Source organism: Kryptolebias marmoratus, linkage group LG1, assembly GCF_001649575.2.
Source record: "Kryptolebias marmoratus isolate JLee-2015 linkage group LG1, ASM164957v2, whole genome shotgun sequence".
Classification (NCBI taxonomy): Eukaryota; Metazoa; Chordata; class Actinopteri; order Cyprinodontiformes; family Rivulidae; genus Kryptolebias; species Kryptolebias marmoratus.
The window spans coordinates 34,646,098-34,666,584 of NC_051430.1; the positions used below are offsets into that span (position 1 = coordinate 34,646,098).

General features: G+C 48.7%; 1 protein-coding gene across 1 annotated transcript in view; it reads left to right on the top strand.

Moving 5' to 3' along the window:
• The window catches only part of arid2 (AT rich interactive domain 2 (ARID, RFX-like)), a 29,738-nt gene extending 9,865 nt beyond the window's left edge, over positions 1 to 19,873 (top strand). Inside the window, exons 5-22 of the mRNA XM_017431590.3 lie at positions 1,338 to 1,471; positions 6,419 to 6,637; positions 6,724 to 6,791; positions 7,291 to 7,360; positions 7,436 to 7,686; positions 8,811 to 8,907; positions 8,991 to 9,200; positions 9,281 to 9,445; positions 10,163 to 10,241; positions 10,323 to 10,457; positions 10,537 to 10,748; positions 10,825 to 12,968; positions 15,998 to 16,155; positions 16,238 to 16,376; positions 16,452 to 16,537; positions 16,613 to 16,739; positions 18,138 to 18,229; positions 18,311 to 19,873. Coding sequence (XP_017287079.1) covers positions 1,338 to 1,471; positions 6,419 to 6,637; positions 6,724 to 6,791; positions 7,291 to 7,360; positions 7,436 to 7,686; positions 8,811 to 8,907; positions 8,991 to 9,200; positions 9,281 to 9,445; positions 10,163 to 10,241; positions 10,323 to 10,457; positions 10,537 to 10,748; positions 10,825 to 12,968; positions 15,998 to 16,155; positions 16,238 to 16,376; positions 16,452 to 16,537; positions 16,613 to 16,739; positions 18,138 to 18,229; positions 18,311 to 18,422 — 4,498 coding nt within the window. The 3' untranslated portion in view covers positions 18,423 to 19,873. The remainder of the gene's footprint in view (positions 1 to 1,337; positions 1,472 to 6,418; positions 6,638 to 6,723; positions 6,792 to 7,290; positions 7,361 to 7,435; positions 7,687 to 8,810; positions 8,908 to 8,990; positions 9,201 to 9,280; positions 9,446 to 10,162; positions 10,242 to 10,322; positions 10,458 to 10,536; positions 10,749 to 10,824; positions 12,969 to 15,997; positions 16,156 to 16,237; positions 16,377 to 16,451; positions 16,538 to 16,612; positions 16,740 to 18,137; positions 18,230 to 18,310) is intronic.
• The last annotated feature ends 614 nt before the right edge of the window (positions 19,874 to 20,487 follow it).

A 20,487-nucleotide genomic window follows, 5' to 3' on the forward strand; every position in this document is an offset into this window, starting at 1 on the left:
CTGATGTTAACAGGAAGTGACGTCACGTGTCTTCTTCCTGAGTTATTTGGGGTTATTTTGTATTCCACGCTACACAAACCCACAAAGAAGAGACTAGACCGCAGAAACGGTGGAGAATCACTTCAGAAACAATAAATATTGGGTAAAGTTTTTTACAAGGTTAGTAGAAGCATCAGCTCGTTATGACAGGTTTATCTGACACGATTTCACAGATTTTTGTCATTTAAGACACTTCGAAGCTGTTTTTATTAACGAGCGGGAGCAAGTTCGTAGCTTTTTTTTTTAAATGTGCAGTCCTCCTTTTGAACAGTAGGTGTCACTACAGAGAAAAGATCCCATTTTAATGTCGGAGAACCAGAATGTCCAACACAAACGAGCTTTTCCTAATCCGATGTACGTTCATATTCAAATATCGGCTAAATGACTCTTAAATTTCCCTACTCTACACGTTCTCCTCGCAATTAAACAAATGTAAAGTGTTCCAGGTTCTGAAACAACAGAATCCTTAAATAAACAGCTGATTTCAATATGTTGGCGTCGTTCGAACTCCTGAACAAACTGGATTTATTTTGGTTTTTCTGCCTGTTTTATCAAACACTTCAGGGAGCATTTAATCCTGGCGGTTTTTTCTGTGTTTTAAAAGCATCTTTAGTTTAATAAACCTGAAGTGCTTGTGTTGCATCGTGTATTCTTAATTCATCACCATCTGACGTTGTTTGAATTTATTTTCCTGACTCGGAGCTTTGGAGTTTGAGATTAATTTAGAATTTATTTATTAGTGTTCTTCCTAGGGGTGTAAAGATGTTTGTATTCGTACCGATTTGTCATGGTGCACATAGGAGGCGAGGCATACAATCACCGTTTGTTTGTTTGCTTTCTAAAAGAAGTCGGTGACGATGCCATCTGAAGCACAAGCTAGAAGAGCACATTTAGATAGAATTAGCAAAAAAAAGAATAACTTTCAGGGTCTCTCTGAGGATGTACGGAAAGCCAAATAGCTCATAACTTGTAACCTTATAACCTTCTCTCCCTGATATAAGCTGTTATTTTCCCACGCTATCACCTGACTAAGACATGAGCGTTTAATAATTTATTTGGTATTTTTACATCAGGAGATGTTATTTAGTTGGGTTATTTGAAACCCTCCTTTTCTCACTAAGAAAGAGAAACCTTTTCAGTGTCTGACTTGTAGTTTTTGGCCGTCACAAATCACGACTAAAAGCTCATCATGAACTTAACTCCATCTTGTTCAGTTCCGAGCAAACGTGGTTGGATCCAACCGATCCAGTCGCCCCGCCCCTTTTTTTCCCTAAACGTGTCCGTCTTTCCTCACACAGATACCTGGAGAAGTACGAGAAGGTCCACCACTTCGGGGAGGACGATGAAGAAGCGCAGCCGGGGAACCCCAAAGCCTCTCTTCCAGTCGGCGCGATTCCGAGCTCTTACAACTACCAGCAACATGTCGTCTCAGGTAGGCTCCTCGTCGGCTCGCTCCGCCGCTCTGAGCCGTCCGGATCAGACGGTGTGGACGTATTTGTCTCGCTCAGTTGGTCTCCGTCGTTCTGGATGTTCATCCAGCTGTGGTCAGAGCTGGTGGATGTGCCGCCGTACGGTTTCTGCTTGTTGGTTTCTTGTTGCCTCTGTGACAAGTTAAAGTTTATGTTCTGCTGTGTTTTGGCATCTGATCAGCTTCTTCTCCTGATTCTGTTCATACTGATGGGGTTTTTGTTGGACGACGAGCCAGACCTCGTCTTCTGTCATAGGGTGTCTTTAAAAAATAAAGGATGGCGCCGTCTGTCCGTCCATCTGTAGACAATGTCTTTGTTTCGAACGCTAACATAGGAGCGTCAAACTGCACAGGGAATCACTTCAGAAACAATAAATATTGGGTTAAAGTTGCAGGAAAGTTGCTGTGTTTTGGGCAAAGTTTGCTGGATTTTGCATTAATAGTTGCGATCGCAACGTTGCAAAATCCTGGAGGGTCTGATTAACAGAAAAGCAGTTAAAGAAGACGGATTAACCAGGTATTTAAAGTTCTGAAACCATCTTTGTTCACTACATTAGTTATTTGGTTATTTTGGTTATAAACTCCAGGAATAAATACAGAACATCTATATTTGTTTTTGAAAATATTTTGGTCTGGGTGCATTTTCTTGAAATATCCAGGCTGCAGCGAGCCTCTGAGCCGAGGGTCATTAAAGACGCTAACTCATCAGCCAGCAGCTCAACTCACTGAACTCAGTCAGGAGAAGAGCCCTGAAAGAAAAGCAACACACGCTTTTATGTTCAGCCACACTTTTACAAAGTTACTGAGCAGCTTCGTTTCTCACGAAGAAGATCTGATAATACAGGGAGTGAGAGCAAATCAGTCAAGGCCAGATGCAGAAGGGAGGACCGGAGTCTTCCTCAGTTCAAACAAAGAACAAAAGCATTTCAAACCTTGATACTAAATAACAGAAGAAGCATAACTTCATTACAAGAATCCTAATGATTCTGGCGTTCAAACTGCGTCATCAAGGCAGCTTTCCTCCGTTTCTCCTTCAGCCTCTGCAGCTACGTGCTGAGAGGAAGAGTCAGCCTGGAAGAGGATGAAGTCTGACGCTCTTCTTCAGCTGTTTAGTTATCACTGTGTTGATCAGTGAGCAACTTGTTAAAAATAATGATAAACACCCAAAGGAGTTTCACTCCAATGTCCTCTTCAGTCAATCCTTTTTTTGTCCTCGAACTCCTGTCAGATCAGCTCGCAGCTACAGCCGTTTTATCCACGTCGTCTTTCAGTTTTCTGCTGTAATTTGAAGTTGAAGCGTCTGGATTTTTATTGATGCCCGGCGGTAAAACGTCAACCGTTAAAAACTAGTCATTTAAAGAAAGGAAGAAAGACTTATTTAATAAGTCTTTCGTTAAACAGAAACTTTAAATTTCAATTTCATATTTCTGTATGCAAAAAAGCCTTCAGTTTTCTCAAAAAACGACGGTGCGCCTTACAATCCAGAGCGGATAGTGCGGATAATACTATTATTTAGCTTTTTAAAACGTATATATTTCTCCTCAGGGCATTCTCTCTTGTTGCACGGGGCCAGAATTCCACTGCTGTCGGCATGAAGCACTTTGTTACTCAGTGACTCATTAAACTCTTTTTTTTTTTACCTCACTTGAACCAAGGCTAACAACAATGTAGTCGTTTTCTTTTTTTTAGCTCGCAGGTTTTCCCACACGCTGACTTGTAATCTTTCAAAGCCAAAGAGAGAGAGACCGTCATGTTTCCGTCTCTCGCGCTCCGAACCCGAGCCGTCCCCTTTGCCACGGCGTTGTAGCGTCGCCCGTCGGAGATAACTGACTTCCCTGACGGGCGATTCATCGATTCAAGGAAGAAGGAAGCGCCTGCTGGTTTTCCCCCTCCGGCTCTGCCTGCTGGGCTAATTGACTTCCAAACGCACTCCCGGTGGGGGGGAATCGCACGCGACAAACGGAGATGAAACGCATCCGCAGAGCGAGGCTTCACGGGCGCGTGGCCGTAGTTTGAGCTGTGATGCTTCATTTCCACCGTCTTAGGACATCATAAGCTGTGTTTCCTCTGACCCACGTCCTCGTCAGCTGCTGTTCGCCTGCCAATCTCTGCTCGGTAAAACTGTCTGCGTTTCTATTTCGAGCACATTTTGGATCTTCAGTACCAGGAATGTGTCGGGTTAAAGGACGGTTTAAGGAGGATTCCTATTTGAAGTCGTTTTTTGCCCCGTTTTGCTAAAATGTGCCAAAAGGGTTAGTTTGTACCTCGGCTAAATAGTTCTGGTCACTTTTCTCCGACCTGGTGAGGTGGGTTTGCCCAACGTCAGGTGGGGCAGGACGCATGTGAAAGTGTGACGCAGGTCGTCCCGAGGCGAGCTCAGGGAGGACGGAAACGTCCCGTGGAGCGGCGGGGCGAACGCTCAGAGCAATCGCAGGAGCTGAAGAAGGAAGAGGCAAGCGATCTCGTCCTCCTCGTCTGGTGACACCATGACGTCTATACGTTCGCGGGCAGTCCGCCTGGAGTATGTCGGGGTCTAAAGCTGCGAGCGGTGCAGCTTTGTAGTTTAACCAAAGTCGTACTAAAACATCACGACTTCTTACATATAGAAGTTGCTCCAGATTATAAGGCGCTCTGTCGTTTTTGGAGAAAATTGAAGGCTTTTAGGTGCTTTATAGTCCAGAAAATACGGTACATAAAAGGCAACACCACGACCCAAAACTCTTCCCTTCCTCCTGCACCTGATCATACTGTTATTAGTGCACTCAGACAGGAGGGATGAAAACTCTTCTTGGTTTGGTGATAAAATAAGTCATTAAATCAGCTGTTCGTAGTTCTGGGTAGCCCGCCATTTGAGAACTAAGGTGTTTGTCTAATCCTGATGGCAAAGGTGGTTTTTGTTTTATTTATTTTTAAGGAAAACAATTTGAATTCGGTATGTTCCCTCTATAAATTCAAATCTAGCCCCACAGTCGTAAATCGGCTCCTTCGTGGTTCATTTAAGACTTGCATGGGATTGCAGGCATTCAGTCTAAATTCTTGTACAATTAAAGTTCATAAGAAAGGAAAAATTCCCGCTCATTTCCTGCGTAATAATTCAGTGCAGGCAAAGATTGACAGGACAGGTTTACGATCCGACGAGCGCCGTCTGCTCTGCCTTCCTGTTTAAGGCTCCAAACTCCGCCTGCTGCTGCTGCTGCTTATCCACGGAGACACGGTTTATACAAACTAAACTCACATCCTGCAGCCCTGTAGGACAGCAGGACGTGTTTGGACCAGGCTGGTTATTGTTTGCATCGACCTTCAGCTGTGTTAAAGCTGCGGAAGGACGGGGATGGAAATAAGAGGAAAGGGACTAATTCACTGCTTACATTTGTTTGACCTCATTTTCATTCAGGCTGTTGTTTACACGAGTTGCACAGTTTGACTCAGAACTAAAGTGATCAGAGTTTGTGTCCATCGGAAGCTTGGCTTGTTGTTTCGTTCCGCTGAGGACATGCAGCGGTGTGTCCAGGTGCTATAAAAACCACAGCAGGACGAGGACAGCATAGACCAACGAAAACTCAGCGCCAGTTGTGTAAACAACGGAAGCGCTATGGACAACGTTTTTAAACTTATGGGGATTCTCCTGAGACTTCAGGAAGAGAGGCGCAGTGGAAGAAATGCTCTGGATGCTGCGATTGTTGCGCGGAGTAGGACAGCTGTTATCAGCCGGAGATTTCAGGCTTTACAGGCCTTCAGCTGGGGGACAGATGGCAGAAACGCTGCAGGGTAAGCTAACACTGTTGTTTCTATTCCTACCTTCGCTCTTTATGCTTGCATCTGGCCACACCCACGACCAATGAGTGAACAGGAGCTAAGCTTGCTCCGCCCACGAAGAAGGGCCGGCCCGGCTGGCCCGACTCCGAAACAGGGACCAAAGAAGCAGGGACCGGCCTTGAAACGCGCACAAAGCAAGCTGAGTAGAGTGGAGCCGGGACCTTTTAGAGCCCGTGTAAAAGGGGCATTAGTAATCCACGTTTAGATCGCCTTAACTTGGATAACTTCATCTGTCTCCTTATTGAGTGGGTGTTCAGTGAAACATCCTCCTTCTGTGCAGCTGGAACAGCTGGAGCTGCTTGTTGTTGGTGGACAGAGTGCTGATCACTAGTTGTAAGATCTCTAGTTCTTTATGGATCTCGCTGTAAACACGTTGTAGTGCAGTTTGTACAGCGCCATAAGAAATCTCTTTTATTTTTATTTTTTATAAACCCGTCCTATTAGGCTGTGGCGCCGTCCGGCCGCTCTAAACTGATAACCATTTAACGTAGAAATGTCAAATGTCAAACAGGACACCTCATGAGTCAGGGATGATCCCTATGGATTTCAAAGGTCTCATGCGACCCCTCTGTGAACACCTGGTCTGTGTCCGAGTGAATTCATGCTTTGGATTCTGAGTCCTTTGATCATTTTCTTGTTTTTATTTATTATTTTATTCGTTCTTAGTCTGATTTAAACTCTTCTTCTTCTCCTAACTGGAGTTGTTCTCATCCTTCATTTTCCTGTGCCGTCGTCTCCGAGGCGGTATTCTGCTCATCTCAGACGAGACGTCGTACAGCAGCTGTTGGATTCTCTGCCGGACAAACTCAGCCGGCACAGATCGACTCGGCGGGACTCCCGATCTGACGGAGCCTCTTTTTGGAAAAATGTCACCTTCAGACGACAAAACAATGGACTGATTGTAGAAAACTTGTGTTTTTGTCGATTGTTCTTCCAAACTCTTGTATTCTTGGATCATCTCATCCAAAGCGTCGTTCGAAACTCGTTATTATAAAAAGCAGACACTAAGGTTCAGTAGCTGTTCGACAAATTATATTTGTTTTGCTTCACTGTGAAACATCTTATTTCTTTCTTTTTCCATCCCTTTCCTTTCAGACTATCTCCGCCAAAGTTATGGGCTGTCGACGGATTTCATCCAGCCGTGCGACTACAACAAACTGGTGCTGTCGCTCCTCTCCAGCCTCCCCAACGAAGTCGACTTCGCCGTCAATGTTTGCACCCTGCTGTCCAACGAGAGCAAACACGCCATGCAGCTGGACAAAGACCCCAAGCTGGTCACGCTGCTGCTGGCCCACGCCGGCGTCTTCGACGACTGTAAGTCCCCGTCGGGCCTCGAGGTTGGAAAAAAACTTAAAGCTAAATCAGGCTAACCTTTCCTTCATCGTTGTTTTGTTTTGAAGCATTAGGTAGCTTCTCCGGGGTGTTTGGGACCGACTGGAAGGAGAAAACCTCCCGGGACTTTGTCAGGGTAACATATATTTATTAGGTTTTTACTTTATTCATAAATGTTAAATAATCAGTTTCAGTCATGTTACACAGCTGGGGTCTGCAACTGGTGGCTCTAGGTCCACACGCGGCTCATTAGTCCCCCTCCAGCGGCTCTTCGAAGCTTTAACTAAACTGACAGAAATAAATATCATTTATATCCATTAACACAACAGAAAAGACAAGTTTTAGTTTTTTCTGTCCACTATGTTGAAGCCACACAGTTCATTCAGAAACGACTCCTTTAGTTGAAACTGAAGCTGCAGGTTTTCTCTTGGAGCTGAAATAAAGGAAGAAAAATATAATTATTAGCTGGATGTTGCCGGTCTTACTCACTGTTTGTCTGGCAGTGAGACTGACTCATTCACAGCCCGGCTCCACTTTAACCCCGGTGTTCAGCCGCGGTTTGTCGCTCCACAGCCTGACAGATTGTCGGCGCGAGCGTTCGAGCCTCGCCGCTAACGGCCTCTGTTGTGTTCCAGTTCTGGAAAGAGGTGGTGGAGGACGCCGAAGTCAGAGAGCTGATCTGGGACAAGAGCAGTCCAGCACAAGGTGAGCACGTCTTGCTGCGTTAGAAGTCCCAACCCTGCAGGGATCAGGGGATTAAAAAATGTCCGTTCTGTCCAGACGGTACGTCGTGCGAGGAGCGCTGGCCGAGCCTCTTCCACCCGCCGCGGAACTCGGGCATCGGCGACGTGGAGGCCCAGCGGGTGCTGCAGATCGCCGTCATCCTGCGGAACCTCTCCTTCGAGGAGGCCAACGTCAAGCTGCTGGCGGCCAACCGAACGTGCCTGCGCTTCCTGCTGCTCTGCGCCCACTGCAACCTCATCTCGCTGCGACAGCTCGGGCTCGACACGCTGGGCAACGTGGCCGCCGAGGTGGGTCCAGATCCATATAAATCCAGAACAGAAACGAGGCCAAAAAAAACACAGAGTGGTTTGTTCAATTCAAATCAGGAAGTACGGCAAGCAGTTGTGTCATTTATTTCCTCACAGTTTATTCAGTTCTGTTGCTTTTTTTTTGTTGTTGCACGAGTTGTGGCTCAAACTATTGAAGGAAACAGTTTTTGTTTTAATTATTCCTTCTGGGAGCGTTATGGTCTGTTTTTAAAAAATAATATTTGGTTTTTGTTTCAGCAGTTTAAAAATGATGGAAAAGCGAAAGTGAATCTGCATCTAAAAGCGCGGCAGGAACTGAAAGCCTGGCAGTTTAAAATCGCTGGTTACTCAAAACGACCGCACCGTGGCGCCGTTCCAGGATCAGACGGATTAATGTTTAAATAATGTTGAATATATAAGCTGCGCAGGAGGTTTAAAGCTTATTATAGTCAAGTTCGGATGGTTTAAAAGTGAGTGGAAGACATTATCTTTTGTGCTTTTAAAGGTTCAGATTCCTTAAAGGGATGCATGTCGCCCGCAGCTTTTTGTAGTTTCGGCCCAATAAGGTTGAAAAATGACAGTTGGAGCTATTTTGGACAAGGATCTGTCAGCTGCTGCCACGCCACATTTAAGCTCCATAGCTGCAAAACGCACAGAGTTAAAGGTTGTTTCCAACGCTGCGGGAGGAGTGGGGAACTGAAAACATGACTGAAACGGAAGAATAATAATAATAAGAGTGCTTCTGGATTGGACAGAAACCCAGACGGCTCTTTCCACAGCAGTGATGGGAACTGAATCACTAGAATCAGTTCATTAAAACGATTCGTTCAAACGTTTTGTTCACCGAATCCTTCAGTTCACACAGTTTATTAGTTAGCTGGCTAGTTTAGTTGATTTCTTTCGTACCATCTGGGCTTATAAGACAGAAAGTGTCGTTCATTAATACGGAACGAGAACGGGCGTCTCCTCCCGGTTGGACATGTCTTTACCAGATGTCCAACTGCGGCTCGCCACGGAGTACAGAAAACTGCAGAAGCTGCACACATGTGTTGGTCTCGTTCCGGTCTCCGTGACGATGACCATATCCCGGCTCGGTTCTGATCTGATCTCCCGTCTGCTCGCAGCTTCAGCTGGATCCCGTAGACTTTCGGACGACGCACCTGATCTTTCACACCATCACCAAATGCTTGATGTCCAGGGACCGCTTCCTCAAAATGAGAGGTAGGTTTTCTCCGGCTCCGCCTTTTTTTGATCTGTAGGAATTAGTTGAATTTACAGTCGGCGTGTTCCTGTGCGTCTCGCAGCCATGGAGATCCTGGGCAACCTCAGCAAAGCGGAGGATAACGGTGTGCTGATCTGCGAGTACGTGGACCAGGAGTCGTACAGGGAGGTGATGATGCTCCTCACGCTGCCGGACCTCCTGCTCCTCATGGCCTCCCTGGAGGTGCTCTACCTGCTGGCCCAGCTCGGCGAGGTGCCCTGCAGCAAGATCGCCTCGGTCGACCGCAGCATAGGTACGGATCCGCTCCGACCTCGGACGTTCGCTGATCTGTCTTCTGCTCACCTCATCACATGTCCTGTCTCCCCCCTCCAGACCTCTTAGTGCGGTTGGTATCGGTAGACCTTCACACGTTCGGACCGGACGCCCTCACGGCGGTGCGGTTGATCGAGCATCAGGCGAACGCCGACCAGGCGGCCGAGGTCCGACCGCAGCTGGTGGAGCAGGTCCCTGCAGCCGTGCAAGGAACTCCGGCGCCCGGTGAGTGTTTCTGACCAGCCTTTAAATCACTGTCAGCTTTAATTCTGACGCTTAAATCGCAGCAGCAGCTAGCTGTAGCACTTCCTGCTGTCCAGCTGTCACATTCAGCTGGAAATTTGTAACATTTCAGCCAAAATGGATACATGTCTGAATTTTTACGATTATAGACGCCATTTTTTAGCTTGCCAATCGTCCTAAAAGACTCACTTCCTGCCTGGATTTTACCTCATATCTTAAACATTTCTCCTGCAGGACGTGCTCCAGCTAGCTGCCGCCGCCTCTATTCACACACTTAAACAACCGAATAAATAGAATTTTAATTTTTGTGCGATGCAAAATCTCTCAAATAGTGTTTGCATGAAATTTGTGAGATTGTTGCATTTTTGTTTATTTATTTATTTTACAACAATTCACTGACTAGCCATTAGCTCATCAGTCTCTGTGTTTATAGTGGGGAAAAATATGACCTTTACATGAAACCCTACTTCCAAATGGCTGCATTATTCCTTTAGTCGTTATCAAACAATCTTGCATCAAAGAAAATGGCTAATATAGGCAATGTAATCCTCACCCCTGTTTGGTTTGAAATAAATGTGTGAATCAGCCAATGAGGGTTTGATGCAGTGAAACCTGCAGGTTCCTCTGCTCCACAGTTATCAGTTTGCTGCCATCTAGTGGATGACCCGAGTATCACTAACAATCGTTTTGTTTCTTCAGTAACGCGGGTCCCAGCCCAGCCCGGCGTTCCTCCTCCTGGCATCGTTGAACTAGACGGGGAGAAGTTTACGCTGCAGTGGTGAGATTAATATCTTCGGACAATGAGAAAAAACGAGAGTTGCTCCTCATATTAAATCTGGTTTGTGTTTCTGCCCAACAGGCTGAATGCACACTTCGAGACGAACGCCGAGGGCTCCGTGTCCCGATCGGAAATGTACTCCGAGTACCTCGCCACGTGCAGCAAAATGGGACGAAGCAACATCCTGAACTCCACCGGCTTCCTCAAATGTCTGCGGTCCGTTTAACGGGTCGCGTCGAAGTTTAAGCCTTTATCTGAAACGACTAGTGATTTCTAACGTCCCTCTGCTCCACAGGACCGTGTTCCCCAACCACACGATGAGGCGACAAGAGGAGGCCAAAGCCAGCAGCCAGGTTCAGATCCTCCTGGTGGGAATAAGGCGGAGGGCGATCCCGCTGCCCGTCCAGCTGTACTACCAGCAGCAGCAGCAGAACCCGGCGGCGGCGGCGCCTCCACCTCCGGCAGCTCGGCACGACGTGCCCGGAGACCCTCAGGCCCCGCCCCCAGGTAGAACCGGACTCAAACTACACATGAAACTTAAAAGTGGAGATGATATTAAAGATAAAACTGTTTTTTTTTCCAGGCTTACCTCCAGGACCACAGTTTGTCCGGGCCCCAGGCCCCGCCCACAACTCCGCCCCATCTGTGGCCTTGACGTCCCAGGAACCTCTTCACGCGAGCCACCAGACTGTTCCCCGTCACCCGGTGCCACCGCAGGTGCCTCCGCAGTCACCACCAAATCAGCAGCTGCAGGTCCGACCCAGCCCGGCGGTCCAAGTCCCGTCGAACCACAGTCCCCAGAACCCCTCGTCTCAGCAGCAGCACTCCCCCATGCTCCCCACCGGGACCCCCGTCACGCTGTTTCAGCCCGTACCGCCAGGCCACATCCTCACCACCAGGGTACAAGGCGTGTGCCCCCCAATTACCCAGCATCCACCGCTGCCTCAGACCCTTCCTCTCTCTGGGAATCCGAGCGGCGCCCCGCAGGTCGAACCCCAGGGCGGCGCCGGTCAGGTGTTCAGTAACGCAGGTGCGCCCAATTCCCAAGGGTCCCGGGTCACGTTTCAAAACATCGCCCCCAAACCAGCACCGAACCCGTCAGGTGGGCCGGCGGCCGCGGTAGCTCCTCCCAACCAGCAGCCTCCGACGCAGAGCGTGGTCATCGTCAGTCCCAACCCCCAGCCGAGCGCCGCCTACACCCCCGCCATACATCAGATCGTCCTCGCCAACCCCGCCGCCATCACCGGTGCCCAGGCGGTCCAGGTAGCCGGGCAGCCCAGCGCTGCTTCGGGTCCCTGCCCGCCTCCTCCCCCTCCCTCAACCCCCCAGGTCCAGTCGAGTCAAACTGTTAGCCATGCACTGTCGGCAAAACGGCACCAGCAGCCGCCGCCTCTCCAGATACTCTCCCAGACTACTACTCCTCAGCCTACCTCCACCGAGTCCAGCTTGATCAAACAGCTACTGCTTCCAAAGCGAGGGCCGTCGACGCCCGGGGGGAAGTTGATCCTACCCGCGCCGCAGGTGCCCCCTCCCAACAACACGATAGCCCCCAGTCCGCAGGTCCTCTACCAGGCCGGCTACGGCAGCCAGAATCCTCCTCCTCAGCCGCAGCAGCTCAGCGTGCAGCTGGTGCCGGGCCAGCTTCCCGCCGCCGGCGCTCCGCCGCTGCAGACGGTCCAGCTCCTGCCGGGACAGCTCATTTCCACAAGCAGCCCGGGGGCGACCGCCATCATTCAGGGTCCCTCGGCAGCAGGCCAGGTGACGTTCACCGTGGTCCCCAGCGCCGGCTTCACCACCTCCACCGCTGCCGTCGTCGCGCCCGGCGTCCCCCACCACGCCCCGGCGCCTCCGCCGCCTCCGCCAGCGCCACTCAGAGGAGACAAGATCATCTGCCAGAAAGAAGAGGAGGCCAAGGACGTCACGGAGCTGCACATCCACGAGAGGAAGATAGAAGTGATGGAGAACTCGTCCTTGGACGAGGGCGACGCTGCCGCCAACGGCAAAACGAGTAACGGTGACGTCGCGGCGGGCGCCAAGCTGCTAAACGGTCAGAAGTGCATGGAGTCCAGTCTACCTCCATACCACTCAGGGAACAGCCAGGGAGCACTCAACGGCCCGGCTCCGGAGAGTCCTGCTGCCAACGGGAAGCAGGCGCTGTCCCCCGGCCCGAACACGCCCGAGCCCAAAAAGACGCTGGTCAACGGCGTGTGCGACTTCGAGCGGGGGGAGGCCGGCGGAAACTTTAACAAAAACATTCCAAATCACGTCGCTTCCAAACAGTGCTTGGGGAACGGGGAGGTGAGCCCAGAGCCGCCTCCTCCTCCTCCTCTTACTCCTCAGCAGGCCGAGCGCCTGGCCAACGGGCCCCAGCCCGCAGCTCACAGGCCTTCCTCAGAATTAACCAACGGACCTCTGGGGCCGGGCCACGCCTCGCCCGTGCTGCGGCAGCAACTGCTCCCCAGCTCCCCCGCCAACGGGGTACTCCCCGAGGCCCGGGGCCTCAAGAGGCCGGCCGAGAGCGAGGACCGCGGCGCGGCGGCGCCCTCGGGGATCCCCAGCAAAGTGGGAGTGCGGATCATCACCATCAGCGACCCCAACAACGCCGGCAGCAGCGCCACCATGGTGGCAGTGCCGGCGGGAACTGACCCGAGCACAGTAGCCAAAGTAGCAATAGAGAACGCCACTCAGCAGAGGAACTACTCGCCCACGCAAGCAGCCGGCACGACGGTGAGTCACCGCGGCGCCGCGTTCTTCTGAGTCATGTGACAACTGCTTCCTGTCCATGTTTAGTAAATATTGACAGAAAGTTGGAGATGTAGCCGTCGCTCTGCAGGAGGGAAAGTTCAACTAAAAACGTTTGATTGCACCGAAGCGCCTAACTTTATTTTTACCCCACAAAGGGTCGAAACTTGTTTCTTTTTTAAGGCAACACCAGGATCGGGCGTTGAGTCTCCAGAATCAATCCGAACCGGGACGAACGCTTTTTTTTTTTTTTTTTTTNCTCTGTGTTTAAACACGCCCTTCAAAATAAGAGACACCACAAATATAAAGTCTACAAAGAAACACTGAATCAGTTTCTCAGTAACCAGACGGTCCCATCCAGGGCTTCCAGATGTTTGTTTTTTACTCGTTTTGCTGCTCGTGGGTTTGTTTTTAGCGGAAATGGATCACGTGACCTCGATAAGCGTTCTGACACGCATCAACAGGGAGTCAGAGATGGATGGAGCGGAGAAAATCCAGTCTGGTTAACCCTAAAGGTCTGTGGCCCCGGGGCTCGGGGACCTCTGGTGTAGGTTTTTATTTAGAGGTCGGCGGCTCGTTGTCGGACCCCGTCGAGCCCTCGGACCCGGTGTTTCAGGGTCCAGCCTGAGCCGCGTTGGACGGGGGAGCCGAGAGGCGAGGCGATTAGACTGTGACAAACAACCTACAGATTTCACCGTCTTCTCTGTGGCGCCGCACAGCAGATCGGAAATTTATCGCAACATCGATGTCCAAACGACTGCGAGAAACCGCAGAACGGTGCGTTCACGTTCTGCAGGATAATAATGTCTTCGATCAATCCAGCGGTCTCTACTTGACGCCCGCACCTGGTTCAGATGATCGCGGTTTTTCAAAACGTTGATTTGAGACGGTTGGTTCCCGCTCTTATCATGACTCTACGCGGTCAGAAACAAACGGCGGGAGTAGATTTAATAACGCCGTGCCTGTTTCATTGTACTCATTGATGACTTTTTCTCATCGGCACTCGAGCTGCTCTAAAGGAAACTTGCTATATTGTTAAAGTTCCCTCACATATAAAAAAAAAAAAAAAATCTCGTTTGCATCCTTAACAACGTTGCTAACCCGTAGCTGATTATCCCACCGGCCACAGTTAAGACGAGGATGGAAATGGCTGTCGGGATTATTATTTAAGGATTTACATCTGAGGGAATTCTGCTCCCTTGCTCCAGTGGTAGACAAAAAAAAAGAAAGTATTTTCTCTTTTGCCTCGGCGTCGTCGATAAACCCTTTCTGGGATTACCGCCGAAGTCCACCCCTGTCAGGTTGTAGTAGCGGCGGCGGTTTGTGTGCAGAAACATGCAGCGGGGCGTGTTTGTCACGTCTGTGTCCAGCGACCAGCAGGGGGCGTTTGACTCCCACACACACACATGTATACACACAACACGCCAAGGGCATTTAGGCAGCTGAGAGGAATCGAAGCGGCTGCGCTCAGTCCTCACATTTTGCGGATCCCCCCCTCCCCTTCCTCCCCGTTTTTTTAGCTGGAAGCTGTGCGGCTGGGCTCGCCACTCCTCTAAAACGGTCGTAGTAAAATACATGCAAACGGCGGGTTGTTGAAGCAGGAGGAGACTGATGTTCCTGTATTTATGCATACAGGGGGGGGGGGGCTGTCACATACAGCTGCACCTTTTTATCTCGCTTGTGCTCAGACAGCGGTTGATGACGCTGCAGCGCCGCACTCTCCCCTCCCTCCCTCCCGTGCTCGCTCGCGCTCTCTCCCTCCTCTACAAACGATGGCAGGGTGTATTTATAGTCCGGCGTGCGGCACGGCAGCCAGCGAGCGGGGGGATTACCTCGGCCACGATGAGCGAGCGGAGCCTAATTCAGAAGCAGGCGCCCGCTCGGTGACTCACGGCCACACGGGCTGACTCCAGCGCTGAGGTATTTCTGCTGCCTTGTTCCTCCACAGTACTACCAGGGCTTCGGCAAAGGATGCTGCTCTGTTCTTGGGCAAAACTTCTTGAAACTACAGCATTGACTTCATTGTTTCTAATTTTAATTTTCTAATGGATTTCAAAGATTTAAGACTGCTGGCTTGTGTTGCTGTGTGGTAAATCATGAGCAAGTCACAGGGAATGACTTATACGCCACAGAGGCTGTGGAAGTGTTGTCATTAGGTAATAAGCAGTCCCTCCAGGATTTCACGGGCATTTTTTGTGATTGTTGCGGCTAAAATGCCTGATTTCGCGGGGCATTTTCCTAAAAGTTGCGATTTCTTTTTAAACTAAAATCAATAAACAGCCATAACTTTTTGTACATAAACCAAAAATCCTTCCTAGTTTTGTCAGATAATTCAAAACAAACATTGACATTCTCAAAAGGTGCTTTATTTGAGAACTTTGATAGCTTCTAAACTGACATTCATGAGCATTTCTGGATCGTCCCTGGTCTGCAGCTCTCCTAACATGTTTTGCAGACACAAAGTGTTTGTCGATGCGTTTATGTTCCATGATTACACTGCAGGACGTGCAAAACAGCTGCAGCTGGGGAGGAAACTGGTTTGCTGAAATCTTTGTGAGTCTGGTTTCGCCACAGCCCTTCGTGGTTTGACGTGAATGTTTGGGAGGTTAAGAAGGTGGGGCCGGTTCAGACCACGTGGCTCTCACTGATACCCGCCTCCGACAGCGAAGCAGCTGAGAGAACAGCCTCGGCCAGCAGACGGGCCCGGGTTACATCTCAGCTCACAAACGGGTTCACTCAGGGGTGTCCAATCCTGTTCCTCAGGGCCTCCATCCTGCAGGTTTTACTTGTTTCTCTGCTCCAACACACCTGATCTGAATCAATGGGTGATTAACAGGCTTCTGCAGAACATGAAGAGGTGATTTAACCTCTGAATCAGGTGTGTTGGAGCAGAGGAACAAGGAAAACATGCAGGATGGTGGCCCTGAGGACCAGGGTTGGACACCCCTGAGTTCTCGTTTCAAAAAGCATCTGATCGCCACGAATAAACGTTTTGAAAAAATTCTTCTTCGCAGCCCGCCGTAACTCCGTCCCCGCCTCCCGCCTCCCAGCCAGCGCCGACGGGGAGCCCCAGTCCCCGCCCCCCAGCACAGCAGAGCCCGGCGGCAGCGCCGTTGGAGCCGATCAGGAAAGCCGGGCAGAACTTCAAGTGTCTGTGGCAGTCCTGCAAACGGTACGAGCCGCCGCCGCCGCCGCCAACCCAGCCTGGCGTCCGCCAACGCCGCCGCCTCACCTCCTCTCGTTTCCTTTTTCAGGTGGTTCGAAACGCCCTCCCAGGTGTTTTACCACGCAGCGACGCAGCACGGCGGAAAGGACGTGTACGGCGGGCACTGCCTGTGGGAGGGCTGCGAGTCCTTCCCCCGGCAGAGACTGTCCTTCATCACGCACTTGCAGGTAAAACCCGATTGGTTTGTCCCATTTCGGCGCCGTACTGTGCAGGATGACATTGTTTCCGCTCCGCTCTCCCAGGATAAACACTGTTCTCGAGAGGCGCTACTGGCTGGACTCAAACTAGAGGAGCAGCAGGCACAACCCCCCAATCAGACTTCTTCCCAGTGCGTACGCCTTCCCTCCCGCCGACCTTTAACTTCTCCAGATCAGGTGTTTAAACGTGACTTTTTGTTTTGAAGGACTCCACCAGCGGCGGGCGGCACTCTGGCACAGCAGCGAGCACCGAAAGCAATCGTCAATCATCCGAGCGCGGCCCTCATGGCGCTCCGCAGAGGTTCCCGAAACTTGGTCTTCAGGGACTTCACCGTGAGTAGAGCTGAATCTGTCGCTGCTCCTCCCACCGCGCTGTCAGTCAGCGGATCGTCCCGCTAAAGCCTCAAACTGGATGTTTTAAAAAATGTATGTTTGAACATAAAGCAGGAAATAGTGTCTTGTTTAATTACACAGAGGGGCGGGGCTTAAAATCTTATCCCACAGCCAGTCTATAGGGGGCGCACGTCCACTGTGACGGCTGCTCGCTGCTGCCACCTTGTGGAGCTCTGGAGAGAAAGGGATAAGAGTTTAAACGGAAACAAGAGCGATTTTTTTTTAAACTTTTGACCTGCTGAATTAACACAACAGACCTAAAATCACACAAAAACATAAAATCCGTGTGGAAAATTCTTATATTTTTTACTGTAAAAACCACAAACATACCTAATGAAATGCTTTTAAAACTTAGAATGCAAATATAATCAGTAATAGTCATAAACATTTGAACAAATTAAGCAAACAACAAAGTTATAAACACTTTCTCCATTAAAATGTTGACAATTTCTTCAGCGTTTTTTAGACCAAACATTCAGGAGTTCTAATAAATTGCCATAAATCCTTTGGGCCGTGAATATAAACAGTTTCTGTCCAAAACAAGGCAGAGGGGCACATTACATTCTTAGTTTTGGTCATTTTCTGTGTCCTGTTCATGCAGGATCATTCAGGTAAATGTTATAAAATAGATCCTGATGCTCAAAATATGGATCTGAATCTGTCTCTTGTTATCATTTTGTCTGGAAGGACAGATAAAATGTGATTCTGTTTCCAGTAATCCTCTAAAATAAAATAATGGATCACCTGGTTCATCAACAAAGTCCTCCCTGTCTGTCCCAGTCTAAACTACACCCTAACTATAAAACCCATAACTCACTCCCGCGCTGCCAAACTTCCTTTAATTTTTGCACCTTTTTCTTCTTCTCTCTGTGGATTTTTAGTCGCTTGACAGAAAACGTTGGGCCTCTGTCAGATTGGAGAGGAGGGGGAGTGTTTTCATTCGGCTGGGTTGGGGGTGAGATCGGACGGAGGATGGGGGAGTTAAACCCCGAGAACTCCCCGGTTTTGGCGCTTCTCACTCTAACGTGCTGAAAATATGACAACGCTTTTCAAAATAAAAAAATATGTCGTGAATAATTTATCATAACTCTGGTTGTCCTTGACGTATCGAGATAATTTAAAAACTGGGGTAAAGCTTGAAGTCTGGACTTTAGAGATAAATTAAAACAGTCTGTGAGAGGGGGCGGAGCTTTCCCGCTAGAGTATTTTAACTCTTTAAGGTCGACGACAGAAGTCAAGGAGGAGGAGAAACAGAAATCTGGATAATAACGCTTCAGTGGTAATATTATATTATACGTCCTCTGCTTATTTATGCATTTAATTTATTTCCTGTCCCAGGACGAGAAGGAGGGCCCAGTGACCAAACACATCCGATTAACCGCTGCCTTAACGTTAAAGAACATCGCCAAGCACTCGGACTGCGGTCGCATGTAAGTACCCGCCGGACTCCAGGGCTGATTGATTAACGAGCCGATTGGCTGATGCAGCGTTGTCTCTGCTCCGCCCCTCAGGTTGGTAAAGAGGCACGAGACGCACCTCTCCGTGCTGGCGCTCAGCAACATGGAGGTCTCCACCACGCTCGCCAAATGCCTTTACGAACTCACGCGCTCGCTTCAGGCCTAACGCCAAAAAAAGAAGAAGAAAAAAATGGACGCCCGCGACCCCTCCCCCCGTCTGTAGCAGGTCCGCGAAGAAGAAGAGGGGTCAAAGGGCGAGGGGAAACCAGGACGAAGACCTGCCGCTGCCCTCCTCCCTCCGCTCCACGACGGGACAAAGAAAAGAAACTGCCTTGGGGGCGGGGTCTTCCACCAGCTGCCCACCAGGGGGAGCTCTTCGAGTCATCTTCCCTGAGGGACTCCGACTAAAAAAACCCAAACATGAGCACATTTTCTTTAGGTGTAGTTTTTTTTTCTAATTATTATTATTATTTCGGTTCCTCCTCATGTGCATGAGGCAAAGGGGGGTGACTGAGGAGGGGGGGAGTGGGCGGAGCTACGGAAGCCCACAGGGCCAGCAGCAAACAGAAGAAGAATTCGAGGAGGACTCTGGTGCAGAGAAATTGTTTTTCTTTTAGAAACTTGGTAGCTTGGTTTTCTTACTTGAGTCGATATATTTTCACTTATTTATTATTATTGAAATGAAAACCATTATGATTAATTAAAAACAGAAAACGAGAATCTTGTAAATAAATTGTGAATATATATAAAGAGGATCCTTTTCCTGCCGATGCAGCCACTGGAGGACTGACTCTGGGGTTCACAGAAGCATTACTTTGGCAGGATTTAATAAAGTAGTATGTTTGTTGTTATTTTTTTTTTGCTTTTTGTTTTTTAAATGATCCTTGGTCACTTGTATCCAATGTGATTCTATACTCAGCAGTGGATGAATGTACTTAAAAACTTGTAAATAATTCTGCAAAGGTACTGATGCTGTAAAGCTTAGGGGGAGGCGGGAAAAAAAAGCAGTTTTTTTTGTGGAACTGTGACATTTTTTGTATTATAATACCTTGTAGAACTCATTTTGCTGGCTGAAAGAGTATGGAATAATATATCTCATGTCATTTTGTAGAAGAAAAACGAAAAAAAAAAAGAGGAATATTGAAGGTATTCTCTTCCTGTACCGTCACACATACACAACCTTCCCCCCTCTCGACGCACACACACATATATCCACTGTAAGCGTTTTTTCATCACAGCGCGTGCCGGGATTCTTTTGTAATTTGTAAATTGGTTTAAATACATGGAAGTTTTTATACAGGTTTTCTCCTGTGTTCTTTGCTTTACGTGCAGGTATGATATTTTCTTCACTACTTTTTTCTATCTTAATATAGTGTGGAGTTTTATTGTACTATTTTTTCATTCTTAATACCATGCCACATTCCGGCTCACGTCCTCAGACTGTCCTCTCTGCCGTGTGTCGTGTAACGTGTTAGCATCTGACCGGGGCGACCCCTCTTCATTTCTGCGGTGTCAGTAGGATGTGTGACTATAAATAGACCTAACAGTCTGTTAGAGATTGGCTTTATTTACTTTGGTGACTGTTTATAGTTTTTAAATAAAACACTGAACATTTGGCGTGGGGGTTCTCACTCTCGTTTCTTGCTTTTTTTTTTTTTTCCTTTGTTTATCTTAAAACACCCGAATCGTGCGTTCGGGTCAGATCGGCGTCTGTAAAACACGTTAACTGGCTGTGGCGGCCATCTTGAATCGGGTTTGACCCCCCCCAGCTGTAGAGGAACATCTAACGGTTACTTCCTGAAAGTTTCGTTAAAATCCGTCCAGCGGTTCATGAGATATTTTGCTAACAGACAGGTAAAGCTGAAGTTTTAAGCGAACGATTAGCCCTCAGAGTAACTGTTGGGAATCACTCTCAGCTACTACCACGCCAAATTTTAGCTGAATATCTGCAAAATGTGCTGAGTTACAGCCATTTTTCAGTTGGCTGTGGCGGCCATCTTAAATTGGATTGGCTCCAAAATTTAATCAGCTGTAGAGGAACATCTAACGGTTACTTCCTGAAAGTTTCGTTAAAATCCATCCAGTGGTTCATGAGATATTTTGCTAACAGACTGACATTTAATGCCATCAGTTAGCTCTCGGAGTATAAGCCGGAGCTCACTCTCAGCTACTACCACATCTAATTTTAGCTCAATGAGTATAAAACTTAAAATAATATATTAAATATAAAA